The sequence below is a fragment of the Chanos chanos genome, chromosome 8 (genome assembly GCF_902362185.1).
Source record: "Chanos chanos chromosome 8, fChaCha1.1, whole genome shotgun sequence".
NCBI classification, from domain to species: domain Eukaryota; kingdom Metazoa; phylum Chordata; class Actinopteri; order Gonorynchiformes; family Chanidae; genus Chanos; species Chanos chanos.
The window spans coordinates 45,636,689-45,652,822 of record NC_044502.1 but is presented as its reverse complement, the minus strand read 5'-3'; the positions used below and the strand labels follow the sequence as shown (position 1 = coordinate 45,652,822).

At 43.0% G+C, this 16,134-nt stretch overlaps 1 protein-coding gene across 1 annotated transcript; it reads right to left on the bottom strand.

Annotated features, from left to right (window-relative positions):
• Positions 1–2,898: 2,898 nt before the first annotated feature.
• On the bottom strand, positions 2,899–14,869 carry gask1a (golgi associated kinase 1A). Its single transcript, XM_030783253.1, has 5 exons — positions 14,822–14,869; positions 12,951–14,312; positions 6,197–6,319; positions 3,792–3,895; positions 2,899–3,106 (listed from the first exon to the last, which is right to left on the bottom strand). Exons 1-5 carry the CDS (start codon positions 14,867–14,869, stop codon positions 2,899–2,901), a joined length of 1,845 nt encoding a protein of 614 aa, XP_030639113.1.
• Positions 14,870–16,134: the final 1,265 nt, after the last annotated feature.

Below are 16,134 nucleotides of genomic sequence, written 5' to 3'. Positions count from 1 at the left end.
TTCCATCCTATATTACACAGCATGATTGGACAGATCCTTTTTTTTTCTGGATTTGCTTTTCTTTCCTCAGGCTTTGAGGTGCAGCGCCTAGCGGACCGTCCTGTGGCAAAGATCACATTTTAGACTGTGCTGAGTGTAGCCTTACCCACAGGGATGTTTCATTATTAGCATGTGTGTCAACAACCAAATGCAACCGTACAAAGAGAATGGGGGGGCTCTGGCAGTCCTTCTGCTGAATAATTACCTGCTGCAGCACTCTGTTGTGGTAATTACTTTTATGACAATCACTCCTCTAGTTAAGATTTTCCCCTCAAACATTTCCACACACATGTTACACATCTCTGTTTCATGCCAGACGACCTTTTGAGGGACCACAGCTTGGCTTGGGACAAAAGTTACTCTCTTGGTAAGACGAGCGATGTTTTTTTCTCCAGCTTTTTATAAGGCCCTTCCTTCGCCACTTTAATGTTTTTTGTTGTTGTTGTTGCTTTTTAAATAAAATGAAGACGTGGAAAAATACCCCCTACTTTGCCATGCGACAGAGAATGAGTCAGTGGGCGGTGTCGAATGTTCAAAGTGAGCCAATCAGAATTAACTGTCATATGTCAGCAACTGTGACCAATCAAAGTGCTCTGAGCATCACAAACATATCTGCATGGACTTGCCTAGTCATGCTCCACAAATGTCTCTTTGTAATATATATTTTTTTTTTAACAAACATTTGTTTGTATAAACACATGTAGTCTCAGCACCAAAGACTGAGTCAGAGAGAGAGAGAGAGAGAGTACAGAGCCCACTTGAAATACAAAGGAGAAAAAAACAGGAAACATCCAGCTTTGGTTCAGTACCAGTCTTGGCACCAATGCAATGAAGCCACACACAGACAAAGCTGCAGCATTACTGTGCACAGATGGTGGAGGCTTACCGGATTTCTGTGCGTATGTTCTCCATCACACTGACAGATCTGTTTGAGGTCCCCCCCCCCCCCTTTTCTTTTTTTGGAAAAAGCACAAAGTGAGAGTTTTCGCAGGTGGTTTCTAACCGATGTGGACATCGATGGGCAGGTGAGAGTGTGCTGAGATGTGTTACATAAACCTTGGCAGGGTGTCGCAGTCTGGCAGTCGGGCTGAGAGGTTGTGAGAGAGAGAGAGAGCCACTGAGGTATTGGTTATGTATATGCGAATCTGCTAACAAGGGCACGGTGCCATCTCCCCTCAAATGACACAGTCCTTATTCTACCTTTCTAATAATGATGGACAGCTTAAATACAAAACGTAATTAAGCATGACAGCTCCGCCTGACGTGAAGAATCTGCTGCTTCACAGGGGTTTGTGCTGTAGAAAAGGACACCCTTTGGTACAGCGAGGCATGTGGAGTTTTCATCTCGTACCTAATACTTTTGAACTGTCAGGGTTATCGGTTACCATGAAAGGTAAATTAAAAAAAAGAGAGAGAGTAGAAAAAACACTCCCGCTCCTCTGAAACATACATTCACATGTGATAAATCAGCATTCAGGGTTCACGTGAGTACCTCTGTGAATATGTGTAAACTTTTACAAAGATTTTATAATATTACACTGGAACAGGCTGTTGGGTGACATGTCAGTTTTTGCCAACTCAACCACTTAAGGTGTTAACAGTCTATTTGGACCAAGAGGTTTATTAAGAGTTGTTTTTTTTTAATATAGACGATCATTTTTACTATAAATTAATTCTGTGTTGAAATGTTGTGCTCCACATAAAACAGTTATGTCAATATAACCTTTTCTGTCTCCAAACTCCAAAAAGATATATGCAGCGCTTTGTCTACACGGGCCAGTTTCAGGTTTTAGACACTTCTGGAATTCACGTTGAACTTTCTTCCGCAGTTCAAAAGGAAACAATTGAAGTGCTTTGAAGTTTGATTGGATGGAGAATAGAAGAATCGAGAGAGAGAGCCAAGCAGACAGTTGGAAAATGTGAATGAAGCATATGGGGATATTGGACTGGATAAAAGGAAAGATTCAGAATGTTTAGCCAGCGTCGTTCTCTTTTTTTCTCTCTTTTTTTCTTTTTCATTCTCCCATATGATGACTATCTATTCTGAATATGTGATCAGCATTAGTCACGGGAGACGCTGCTTGAGCAGCAGTGTAACACAGTTCCCCAAACGCGTTCCCTCAGTCCGTCGCCCGAACACGCGCTCCCTCTAAAGTGAGTCTTATCGAAAAGCTTCTTGAATAAAACTTAAAATGAACTGGGATATGAAGGCATTCTGGAGGAAAAATAAAAAAGTGTACGCACAGTACTTTTTACTCATCGTTCTGCGGGAGTTAGCCATTTCTCACCATTTTCCTCTACAGACTCAGTAATCTCGTTATACATAAGGAACATGATTACATGAATTCATTTTGCAGCCGCTTTAATCCAGAGCAATTTACAATTACAAATTTTCTCAGCCAGAGATCACACACACGCTTCGGGAGAAACTGTCAAGTTCAGTGTCTTTTTCAAAGGCACATCAGCACTGGAGCCTTCTCTGGGTTTCAAACCCAGACCTTGGCCACTTCTTTTAGTACTAACCCCCGTTACCATTCCCCTTGCTCATCTGGCATAAGCAGTCCCTGGTTTTACATTTAAAAAACATCGACGTTTTTGACTGAGAGATCTGAAGATGTGCATGTAAAGTGTTGAAGTCACAAACTGTCCCCGTAAGCAACGACAAGACATTAGATAATCAGCCAATTCACCTAGCTCAGGTTACGATTCCAGACTTCGTGTCGGGAAGTTTGGAGCGAAACGGAAACATGTGAGAAGCTGTGGCTTTGAGCCCTATGCAAACGACAGCTGGCAGAAGCCAGACATCACCGGTCTGCCTGGTCCAGTCTGAGCGTCTCAGACCCTGAGAAAAAAGCGACTTCACAGATCCTGGTTGACGTGGAGTCTTTTCTCCTGGATGTGCCGCAGCAGGGCCCTGCCTCGCTGCTCCACGATGCGAACGAGCCGCCTGATTCCCATCACCCCACCTCTGCTCTCCCAGAACTCCCGATCGGCAGACAGCGAGCGCAGGAGGAGGCTCTCCAGGCAACCTCCAGAGCGCAACACGGACACCGCGCTCTCTGGAAACCTGTCAGTCAAAGCAGGCTCAGTTACAGTGAGAGTCAGATCTCATTCAGATGATTAGATTCAGACACTCAGTGACAGTGCAATAGGAGACAGTGGAAGAGGCTCTGAAAGATGATATGGGACGCTTTGCTTTTGGATTTTTTTTCCCCTGGTTACCGTGGATATGAATGCAGTGGATTTTTATGAAGCTGTCAGATCAATCACGTACGGAAATGGACTCAATTCAATTGCTTAGCATCAAGAAAAATGCTTTTTTGTTGTTTTTTTCACAAGACCATACATTTCAGCTCTCCAACACAGATCATACACTTCTGAACTTCCTCTGTCTGATTAAGGTCCTCTACAGACAGGTTGTAGACATAAAGATAATCTGTAGCTGTTAGTGCACTGCAGTGATTAAGCAAAGACCATCCAGAAACACCACATGGCTCTTCTGGTTCTATTTTTTCTTTTTTCTTTTTTTTTTTTTTTTTTTGCAGTGACTCATTCTTCTGTTTCCAGAAAGCTACTGGAGGTACATAGCAGTATCTGGAGACCCACAAAGTACAAGTACATTTCTCTCTCTCTTTGTCTCACAAATACACACAGACGAGAGAGAGAGAGAGAGAAAGAAAGAGAGGGAGAGAGAGAGAGTTCTGACGCACACTCTTTTATGCAAAACCACTGATTTATCATTCTTTACTTACTCATCGATGCCTTCCACCAGTCTGTAATTGAGGTTGTCTTGTGCGTGATGTGGTCTCCCTGCATTGTCTATAAACACTAGTCTGGAAGGTTCTGTCTTCCTTACCTGTGTTGGAATGAACACAGGACATGGATGAAATTCAACACGTGCATGTGTGTGTGTTTGTGTGTGTGTGTGTGTGTGTCTCAGAGAGAGAGAGAGAGAGAGAGAGAATATTCACTCTTTTTAAAACGCAGAGCCACTGACGACAGCCAAGGGCTCCGATTTTCGTGACTCAGTCCCACTCTGTACTAACTGTGCCTAACAGCTGCTTGCCTCCATACCAGCCTCTGCAGCAAACTCTTCACTGTACACCCTGTGCTGGGAAAGCTCGCAAAGTGTTATTAATGTATTATAACACAATGTCACATTACACATGCACACTGTAACTTTGCTGTATTTCCATATGTGGTTATTAGGCGTGTGTGTGTGTGTGTGTCTGTATGTAGTGTATTTCCATATGTGGTTGTTATGTGTGTGTGTGTGTACATGTGTGTGTGTGTGTGTGTGTGTGTGTGTGTGTGTGTGTGTACACATATTGTTTCTGGGGACATCTCTTATATAACTGTGGGGCTGAATCTGTGTCTGGCAGAAAAGGAAATTCCTGGACCTGTCTGAGAGGGTTCTGTGGTGGGGGAACAGTGTGATAGAGGAGTTTAGCAGATTCCATGGGAAATGTGAAGCAGAAGCACACTGGGGAAAAAAACCCCACTGTTAACAGCCGAAGAGTTCAGCTTTACAGAGGGATCTGCTGTAACCTAAGCCTTCTCAAAGTCTGACAGTCATTTCACACTGAAACTGGAAATTGCCGACGCTACAGATCCAGAGAGAAACATACCAGAAAGCCTCTTTAGCTTCTGCTGCTGTGTGTGTGTGTGTGTGTTTCTTTTTTTTAATCATTCTATTCATATGCAGCGATACAAAGAGCTGCCCATGACAGAGTGTCATGATTTATGTATACTTCCTCTCTGAGGAAATCAAGTAGACTCCTCAGACTGACACGATTGTGCCAGTGTCCTTGGGCAGATCAGGACCAGCGTCCCTTACACACACACAGACACACACTCACTCTCTCTCTCTCTCACACACTCTCTCTCTCTCTCTCTCTCTCACACACACTCTCTCTCTCTCTCTCTCTCACTCACACACACACACACACACACACACTCTCTCTCTCTCTGTCTATCTCACACACACACACTCTCTTTCTCTCACACACACTCTGTCTCTCTATCTATCTCACACACACACACTCTCTTTCTCTCTCTCTCACACACACTCTCTCTCTCTCTATCTATCTGACACACACACACTCTCTTTCTCTCTCTCACACACACTCTCTCTCTCTCTCTCTCTCTCTCTCTCTCTCTCTCCCTCACTAACACACACACACACACATTTTGGTTTGAGTATTTAATAGGAGGTTTGAATCAGCACATAATCAGCTCAGCCAATTGAGTGAAAGCCTAAAAATCCCTCTTTTCATTTAGTCAAGGTGACTGACTCACGTAATCAAAAAATCCGCAAGGGTGAAAAAGTAATGCAAGACATTCTTTGTTGTTAAAATCAAAAACTTTCCAGACACTGAGAACCACTGATGACTTTGACCTACACACACACACACACACACCCAGACAGTATTCTGACTGAGTTAGTCACACTGTGCTGAGTGAATTCCGGTGTGTTCTGTTCAAGGTTGGAGTTTCTTTTGATGTCTTGTCATTTTAGGTGTGTAATGAAGCTGAGATTGCTAGCAGTCTCTCAGAGCAAGCGTTATTTATCTAATATTTCGGAGAAACATTTGTTTTTGTTTTCAAAAGAAGCCCCATCAAAGTAGCTGAGTTAGAGTTATCCAATGTACAGTCGTGGCTGATTTTCATAACAAAAGACCAACTTCGTTTACACAGTTTCAAAAGGTTTATTTGTACTGAAGGGCAAACTTCAACTACGATCTGGAATCTGTGAATTCCACAGTGTTGGACACAGACACACAGTGAAATAAAAGCCCAATGTCGGGGCTTTTCTTGGCAAATGAATCAAAACTTTCTCTCCATTTTCAGTTTGCCCTTAGACCACAGCCCCAAAGTTTGTAATGTTCTAGTCACTAGGGGCGTCACAATAGGCCAAAAACTGATCCCAGATCAGTACTGTTAATCTGAAAAATTTTGTACACACAACCCCAAATTTTACAGTGACCCTAAAGTAAAATCCACCACACCTTCTGAGCCCTGGCAGTTGAGTCTTTGCTCTTGACCAGCTGCGTCCCTAAAGAACAACCCAAATACTTTAAAGATGGCATTATAAAATCTTTAAACGGCACCTAAGGTCATGTACGTGTTTAGAGCTGACCCGTATTCGGATATTTACCAGGATGTGCACCAGCAGCAGGTCTTTGGCGTTCCCACACTTGGGGTGCAGCAGGTTCTCCACGCACAATTCCGACGGATCCGGTCTAAACCCGCAGCAGTTACGGTCCAGCCTGTCATTCACCTGGGAGACGGCGGGAATGACACAAACACATGAATACACATAGATTAATGAAATAATAGGAATCGTTTGCTTCATAACAGTGACTCTCGACTCACAAGCCGACGCTCATTTTTCTCTAGCGCAGAATTACGACATCTGATTCAATTTATCCACTGATCACTCAGCCCTTGGCCTGTAACACTAGGTCTACTAGTGCTTGGATTTAACCAGTAGGTGCAGTTTAGATACTGGTTCTGAGAAACACTTCTTTAAAGCAACCCATTAAACCCATCATATCATGACGTCATACTTTGTTTAGACGAAACGACACCAGCTTTTTTTTTTTTTTTTTTTTTCCTTCACCATCCTGTTCTTACTTTATGTCAATGTGTATCCATTCCAAGCATCCCAACTCTCATCATGAGGCCTTTTTTAAACCTTAAAACAGCGAAAGGAAAAGGAATTTGATGTTTTTGACCGGCTGTGGTAGCAGATTCTGAAAATAAGACTCCTGAGAAGACAACAGCGGACATATACTGTCCAAGGCCACAGGCAAACCCTTCATGTTACATATTAGTTCCACTGTTTCCAGCTATCGCCTGTTAGCTGTGAGCCACTGGAACACGTCGAATCACAGCTGATAGAGCTGTTTAAGGTATACCACTGAGGCAAAACTGTCAGTCAGCATGGATCCCAGTAAGTAAACAAAAGGCAGCTGAGAACTGGAAACAACACTCCGTCAACACCTGTTTGCAAAACGCAGCTGAGAATTCTCACCAGCGTTTCCCTGTACACAAAATGGATTTTTACAGAGAAAAAAAAAACGACAAGCTAAAAGATCTTAGCTCCGTTTCAAACAGTTGAAGCACACACACGGCGAAATCCCAGTCAAGGTGCCTGCTATGCACTGGATCACAGGCGGTGTGACTGGAGTTCACACATTCTCTGGATTCTCTGGGCTCCTCAGGATACCGGTGCTGGTCTATTGAGACCACACTACAGGAGTTGAGGTGAGGTGAGACTTGGCCTGACGGGAGTTAAAACTGTGACCTTCAGCAGGTCAGACTGAGGTAATGCCCTTCTTCTCTCTGTTCGCTCCCCTACGCTGGCTGCGCTCTCACACCTCACCTCAACATCTCACCCCAGTGTTAGACATTCACAGCAGATTCGGTTCAGTGACTCCTCTCTCGCTGTTGGCACACAGCGTCGCACCATCCAGCTTTTTGAAATGCAAAAAGGCTGAAGTTGAGTTCAAAGTACCTTACGTTATCTTGGCTTCTCGCCAACTGGAGATAGGCCCGAGCTATCCCGACACAATATCAGATGTTTTGCTGCGAGTTTAAAGATTACTGTTCAAGTTTAAACATTATTGTTATTTCAGATGAACAAATCGATACATTTTTTTGGGGATCGCTGATACTGTTCTGGTGACAGTTTCTGTCAAAACATTGCAGTTTCTCCAACAGTGTTAGTGATATTCAATATTCACAACTTTCTCTGCAAACAGCAGACTCTAATGCATCTTCTCTAGACAATAAGTACTAAGCTTATATTATGTAAGGGTTGCCTTAGGACATAAACCGACATCTGAACGTTGTCTTGATGTCACATAGGATTTCCCACGGTGAATATTTGTACATTTTAGCTTCTGAATATTTTATTCCGAACTATGACACTTGCCTCTAGCAGATTTGTAATTAAACAGCTGGCATTTCTGCAGATATGACTTTCTCACTGCCCAGTTGCAATTCAAAATGGCAAAGCAACATAAAATAAATAAATAAATAAATAAATAGCACCTTGCAAACACGATAACAGCTTTATTTAAATCATGCTACCAAAAGAGGGGGTTCATTTAAAACAGAAAATACATTCATAACCATAGCTCAATTCCGCACATTAAATACCAGCTTTTTTTCCTTCCTTAAAAAAAAAGAAAAAAGAAATCCCCAGGGCAGTGCAAGTGCAATGACTTTCTCTTCAACTACCAAGTCATTTCTCCTCTTCTTTTTTTTTTCTCCTCCATGTATTAAATTCATAAAAATCTCCCCAGCTCTGTCAGCCTCTCAGTGGCTCACCAGAACATTCTATACAGGCAGGACGTTTCCCACTGGTTCTCAGGTTAAACAGCAAAAGGCCCACAGCCTGAATCATCCTAATGGCTTTCAGGGAAATGACAAAAGAGGTTTCCCTGTTCCCGTGGTGAGAGCGAGTGTCCTTCACGCGTTTCCTTGGTAATCGGTGTTGAGTTACGCATCACTGCCATCTGAGGTGTTTAATGAGGAGGTTGGGACAAGTGTTCAAGGCCCCACTCAGCAGTTTCTCACAGGATCAATACTGTGCTATTAGCCCTTGGCCAGGTTACAGGTATCGATCTGTCATCTCAGGACATCTTCTGTTTTATTCATAGAGCCCTGCCGACATACTCACCCACTCCTTCCCAAAAACACAATCTAATCTGCTGTCATCATCGGGTTATTCTGATGCTAATTTGTGTTGGTTTCAAGTGTGTGATGACTCTGTCATCATTGTGATGGAAATAGCAATGCAGAGCATCTCCAGTCCTCTAGGGGGGGTCACAGTTAACTGAACATTTGATAATATAGCTCCAGTATAACTCATCAACTGTTTAAGACACAGCTCCTCAGTGCCAATCGACCTGAATGGTGTCCTGTGGTCGAATATTGGCCAAGTACGCTATGCTGCTATCTCGTGTGGCATGTCATCCAGGCATCTCCTCACTAGCATATGACGTGTACTATGAATATGGACATGCTAGGAGTTTTTGTCCTACTAGTCTGGCACTCTGTTTAGTATGAAACTGTGAGATTTCAGACAAAGTCTGATTGTACAGTGGCTACATGCTGGATTTTTAAGTTGTTGGTTTATGCATCATTTGTCATTTGGGGCATGTGTTCAGTGTCACATAAAATCTCTGTATACCGCGCATGACTCCTCAAAGGCAGAGTTAGATGTTTGTGTAGAGGTAAGTGGGAAGAGGCATCTCATCTTCCTAAGTTCAGTCAACATCATTTTGCAGCTTTTCACACTACCACACGGTGAAAATGGTTCTATGAACAAAAATTCCAAAACCGTTTCCCCAATTAACAAAAAGACTTTGAAACTCTCCTGTTTTCACACAAAACTGCAGAACTGCCAAAACTTTGTCGAAGATGGAACCCTTTACACAAATAGCAGTGCGTCTCTTCAAAAAGCACGCTTGTGTTAAACTCGTGTGTTCATGCTGAATACACTTCTGTACAATAATATACAAAACCCCAAGTCATTTCAAATTAACACAGTCTTCAAGGTGAAAACACTAACGAGCTTGACAGTTCGTCCATGAATCAGAACTTTGGGATGGATTAAAAAAGCGTCACAGGGGAGCTGATGTGCTCTGGGAAAAAAAAACCGAATGCCGACCCTGGAGAGAGAGCTGGAGGAAGAGGACGGCCGAGCGGAGAGGGACGAGGAAAAAGGAATGGGAGGAATAATAATAACAATGTCTGCTGAGATCCGTGCAGCTGTGACTGACCGTGGTCCTGCTCATGTTATGACAATGATGGAAGTTGGGCAGAGTCCAGCCATAGAATGCTAAGGCTGCAAAAACATAACCCCACCCACCCCCACCTGGTTCTCTTTACCAACCACATCTGTATGTATGCCTTCTTTTAGTTAAAACACTCTGGAACTCTATTTTCATTTGCACGTGTTCTCCAACTGTTTCTCATCTGTTGCCAAAACTCAGTAGTATTCAGAACATAGAACTGAGTGAATTTGGTTGTTGAGTATAGTTTTTACTGTTAAACTTGTGTAACTGATATAAATTACAGTGAATGTGATGCAAAGTGGAATATATTCAGAGGTCTTACTGAGAAACTGGCTATTTGCTAGTGTCTATGTATTTGATGGATTTTGTGTACCAGCTGAAGGCTACGATTAATTCAGAGGGAAAATAATTTGTTTTTGAGTGGAATTTCCTTGTACTTGCTACCGTGAGGAGACCATGAACACGGCATTAACTTCCATTTTAATGCTGATGACTCACAACTGTATATATCCGCAAAACCAGATGAACTCTCCTAATTCTCTAGTTTGTGACTGAATTGATTTTGGTTATCAAAATATACATGTTGAGTGAATTATTAGTGATAATTCAATTCATATTCATGTCAATGCGGAACTTATTGAAATGATGTATAAAAAGAGTAAAAAGGGATATGTTACAGGTCAAAAGTGGGAAAAAAAATAAGTGATTCATATATCAATGTTAAAATACCAACTGTCGTTGTGATATATGGTGATTCATCTCATTGTAATCAAAGTATATCCTTAGTTATTGGTTATATGTTATAAAATCTTCTAAATGAAGAGAAGAAGTGAACGAGGCCTCAGGTTAGAAACAGAAAGAGAACAGAATAACTTAGGTCTCTGCACTATCTCTGCAGATTGGTTTTCAAACTAACAGATAGAATGTGGAGGATTCTGGGATGGGGAGCCCAGGCCAGTGAGAGTGTGGAGGCGTGAAGGCGGTGTGGCCTACCGTAGGATCTGTTCCCGGGAGACGCCCGACTAGCTCGGTTCGTTCATCCAGACACCAGATAAGAGCCCATACACACTATTCCCCCTACCCCGGGAGAAACAGTTAGAGCAGTGGTGCATCCGATACACACAAAGACCAGGAACTGAACTCTTTGGACACACACACACACACACACACACACACACACACACACACACACACACACAAGGACAAGGACTTAAACTCTTTGGATCTCCCATTTTCTTTGTCATTTTAAAGAGCTCTATTTTTTAAATTTTTATTTCTTTATACACAAGGTTGAGCGCCGTGTATGCATTGTGTGTGTTGTGTGTTGTTGTAAAGAAATATAACATCAACTCCCCTCATGAGTTAGTCAAGGCATACCACTCCCTGAACCTAGGGAAGATGTTAGTGTCTTTATTAATACCCCTGGTTAGGACTAGAGGACTAGATACACAGACACAGACACACACACACACACGCTCACTGTTCACGGTGTGTGTGTGTGCACAATCACAGAAATTTACATTACATTTACATACATACACACAAATCTGAACCCCCTTCTTGTGCTAACACTGTTTATTTCCCTCAGCGTAAAAAAAAAAAAAAGAAAGAAAGAAAAAAAAGAAATGTTAAATCAGCTTAAAATAATGTAGGCTACAAAATCCGTGTGTACAGATGAAAAGTTCTGCAATAATCTGCCTTACAATTTTAAGTTCTTCTACGTTCTGATCCCAGAGCAAGACACAACAGGCACACTGATAAAGGAGTATTGTAATTCATCTGTCGAAAAATCAGCACCCATCATCCAAAGGGCTCCGTGAGTTTGCAAATTCACATTTCTTTGTTTGTTCCACAGGATGTGCACCGCCCTCACTCATGTTAGCCAGGCGGTGTTTTCAACATTTTCATTAGCTTGGCCTCGCCTTTTATCTCAGTTTCCTACACTCATTCAAGTAATTCCATAAACACAAAGAGACTGAACATACTGACAGAAGGCCATTAATAACAGCACAATCCAAATCCTTACATCATTAAATCCCATTGATAGATGTTAGATGAGTTCGACATGCATTTTGACACAAATAAGCAGAATCAACAGATGTAATTCAATCAAGCTTACATACATATTCAGTAGGGACACAGACATTGCCTTTCTCTCTCTCTCTCTCTCCCTCTCTATCTCTCTCTCATTCCTCTGCCTGTTAATCATTGCTAAATTAATTGTCAAATAATGAGCTATCACACCACTCCATCCCAAGATCCTTTCATCAAATCCAGTTTACCGACTTCTCCATCTGATGAGACCAGGAGACGCAATCAGGTCTTAAATAGATTCATTATACAAAACAGTCTGATGCGAGCGCTTAGATCCAGAAGGATTAAAAAAAAAAAAAAAAAGATACATGGAACGGAAAACACGACCTCTATGTCTGTGGTTCGAGTCATTCAGTGCAGAATTTGACAGCCCCAATTAATTCTGCATAACAGATTGTGAAAGAATCATCTTCAGCAAGATTAAAAAAAAAAAAAGAAAAAAAAGATCCTACAGCAGCTACAGAATTCTATGATTAGACTCACTGTCAAAATCTTCTGTAGGTTTAACATTTTTCAGTTTTTTTCAGTTTCTTGGTTTGATAAACGTAATATTTTGGATGTAGTAATTAGGTGGCAAAATTTTGATGTGTTCTCTTTAGGAGCCCTTTATACAAGCCATTCTTTTGTTCCGTTAACTGCTTGCCATTTACCACAGGAAATAGACGAGCAAGCTGTGTACACAGACTGAACTTTAGTCTTTTTCTCTTTCTTTCTTTCTTTCTTTCTTTCTTTCTTTCTTTCAAAAGACTTCCTCTACACATGAGCCATTGCACATCACACATTTCATTGCACCGTTGACCCTGTGTTAACCTACATATGACAAATAAACTCTTAAACTAAACTTGTTATAAAAACTTCAAAATGACAATCCATTCAAATCTGCTACGTTTACATGAACACATGTGCCCTTTAAATGCAAATCATAAGGACAAGCTGTTTGTTGACCAGAGCGTTCTGGGCACGCTTGAACCCTTTTCTACTTTTCTTGCTTTTCCACCTGTCTCTTACCTGCAACAGGAAGTCTAGCAGGGCCAATCGTCCCCATTCGGAATGGTGAACGCCCACACAGACGGAGGAGTTGATGGGGACTTTGATGCCACACTTGTTTCTCAGTAGTGCCTGGTACTGAGGCCACGTGAGGGAAAAGGAGTTCTGGTCATTATCATTGTCTGCCAAGTGCTGAATATCAGGGTCCCACCACACTACAGGTCTAGGTGGGCCAGTGGTATACCTATAGGGCAGAAGATCGCTATGGAAGCTCCTTAAAACGACAGGAAGGCTCCTGTTCAGACCCAGAACCCGGTCCAAGTGATAGGCAAACACTTCGTACCAGTCGTTCGAACGTTTGATCAGAGCACATCGTCCCTGCTGGCAGCACGTGTCGTGATGTCCACCTGAAGGTCCAGAGCTGTTGTCACCCAGCCCCACCCTGAGCACCTGCCCATGTCCAGGCATACGGGCCTTGCTGAGCACCGCGCTCTTGGAGAGCAGTTCCATTTTCTCCAGGTCGTCTCTGCTGAACCAGGGCAGAGACCCAGCTCTGGAGCGGTTCCAGTCCACTGTGAGCTCTCCATCTCGCAGCCTTTCGCACCAACCAGAGCTGGAGCCCGTCGACTCTGCCGCCGCCGCCGGTCTGGACCTACTCCTGCTCCTGCTCTTGTTCTGGACAATAGACTTTGGCATTTTCCTCTCCAGAGGCCCGACATATGGAAGGGCTCCCCCAGAGGCCTTCTCCACAGCCTGCTGTGCAGCTCCGGCCTTCCCTGACTCAGGTCCATCTGGAGCACATTTGTGTCCACATGGCATATTGTTTGGGCGGAGGCTCTGTGTTCTGGCAGTCGGACTGTTTGCCGGGTCAGGATTGGGTCCGGGAGGTTGGGTCGCACGGACAGAGTTCCCTCTGTGGCCTGGTTTGCGGCCCCGCCCCCCTCCTCTTTCCCCGGTCTCGGTTCCGTATGGTTGAGATGGATACTCGTCTCTGACTTTCCTCCTCTTTGCTACGCTGGCCTTGCCGCCGAGATGCTTCTTAGCCGGCGCGTGTGATTTCTCGCGTACACTGTTGCCAGCTATCCTCCTTCCCACCTGTCTGCGGTCCACCACGAGGAGGCTATCGGACGGATCCTGGATCTCAGCCTCTTTCCAGCCTCCGCTGTGACTGTTAGGAGGCAGGGGCAGATGGGGAGGAGAGCGGATCTGCTCCTCAAATCTGTTGGGTTCATTACTGTGGAGTCCTTCTGAGGGCAGACTCCTACGCCGAATGAGGGAAGAAGGAGGGAAGGCGTGGATGACAAGCGTTGACAGGAAGAAGAGAGACAAGAGGCCAACCACAGACCGCCGCTTCAGACAGAACCTCAGCCATACTCTCAGGACCTAAGGGAAAGAAAGGGAGAGCAAGGGAGAGAGTGAAAAAGGGTTGGACGCTAAGACAAACCAGAGACAGCCACAACTGGAAGCCTCCCCTGCCATAAATCACCAAAGATAACACATCTTCTGTAAACTCGACTCTGGGAAAAGAGGAGATCGGGTTTCGGCAAAGGGAAAAATAGTTTTCACTGGGAGTGTTTACTGAGGAAAACCCCTGTTGGAACAAGTTTCCCTCCAATTCTCCTCAGTAACAGTAACAAGATCAATATCAGATTTTAACATTTCAGACTTTAAACAGGAGAAGTACTTTCCAGGGTTGGACAGGCAAATTGCTATGGGCATCAAACGACCAAACATGGTCTTGAACACAAAGGAGAGAGTACTGTACTATAATTTGTTGGTGGAAGAATGCAGTGGCTCAGGATCCTGTGGCATTCCTCCCTCTCCATGTTTGTGTGCTGTGTATTGTGCTCTCTGCAGCACGTTCTCCTTCCACATGTACAAAAAACACATACCAAACCCCACACTGAATCTGATGTTCGTGGGATAGCTGGATGTAGCATTGCAGTCGAGTTCAAAGGTGCATTGCAGAGGAAAAACATTGGAATGAGAAAAACAAATAACACAGTATGATTTGGCATCCTCTTAACATAGTTAGCCTTAAAGTGCACTTCTGTCCTCTCAGGGCCTAAGAACAGCTTTTATTTCCTTGAGAATTCACAGTGTTTTGAGGATAAGTGTATGGATGTGTTGTATACTTAGGTTTTCTCTCAGTTAGACGGTGTAATTACCCTGACCGAGCCACGGCACAAACTGAAAGTGTATAATTTCAGATGTCTTTCAGCAGCTGTGGCAGAATCGTTTTTTTAGGGATCTCTGATCCTCTGAGATTCTGGGCTGTCAGGATTTTAAGATTAACAACGAAAAAAAGACAGAGATTGGGAAATTAAGACACAGTGTGATTGGCCTGTTTAAAACTGAGGACAACAGTTCCAAAATCACAGACCTGTTCAGAGAAGTAAACAAAAGTCTTTTAGGGGGAAAAAAACTAGAAAAACCAAATGGTTCTCCATCAGGCATCAGTTGGTACCACTTTGATTTTTTTGATTAAGAAAATGATGTTTGAACAGAAACAGTGTCCTAATCAAGTTTTAGTTTTTTTTTATCTTTGCTCCCTGCCCCCTTGACCTATCTTTTGTTAAAGAACACTGCAGGACTTTTAAAACGGGTATTTTAAAGAGCATTAAAAAAATGAGGAATCATTTTGGAGGGTAGAGATGACAACGTTTGTCAAATCTTAATTTTTTGCCAGAAATTTTAACTGTAGAGTTGTGAAACAGACGGCGTCACAGTGGAAATTTATACTCTGTGAAAACCATTGGAAATTTACACAATGCAAAATTTAGTAGAGTGACATGCTGAGTTCCCATAAAACTTCGTATAAAGTCATTATCACCACAAAATATGTTTATTCTGGCACACAGAAACTCAACCACTCAGATCTCAGTTCTCACATGTGAAGGCCAAATACACACCTAAGCAGAGAGAGAGGGTGAGGCAGTTTGCCATACAGCTTTAGTAGGAAATTGGAAGGAGAGATCTGTGCAGCTATTGGCTGGTTTGAAGGTCAATGAAAGGGCAAGTGTTGAGTGTTAACTGGTGATTAGTCCAAGAAATTCCCCTTTTAGGGCCAAGATTGCACTTAAGTACACAATAATTGCACACACACACACACACACACACACACACACTCTTGCACGCACGCACAAAAAGAAAAAAACACCACAATAATAAACACGCAGAACGTGATTCTATCAAACTTCACAAA

Coding starts and splice junctions, on each gene's coding strand:
- gask1a (XM_030783253.1), bottom strand. CDS start 14,869: ATGCTACATCCAGCTATCCCACGAACATCAGATTCAGTGTGGGGTTTG. Junction 6,320..12,950: donor TGCTAGACTTCCTGTTGCAG/GTAAGAGACAGG, acceptor GCCGTCTCCCAG/GTGAATGACAGGCTGGACCG. Junction 3,107..3,791: donor CTGGTGGAAGGCATCGATGA/GTAAGTAAAGAA, acceptor TTTGACTGACAG/GTTTCCAGAGAGCGCGGTGT.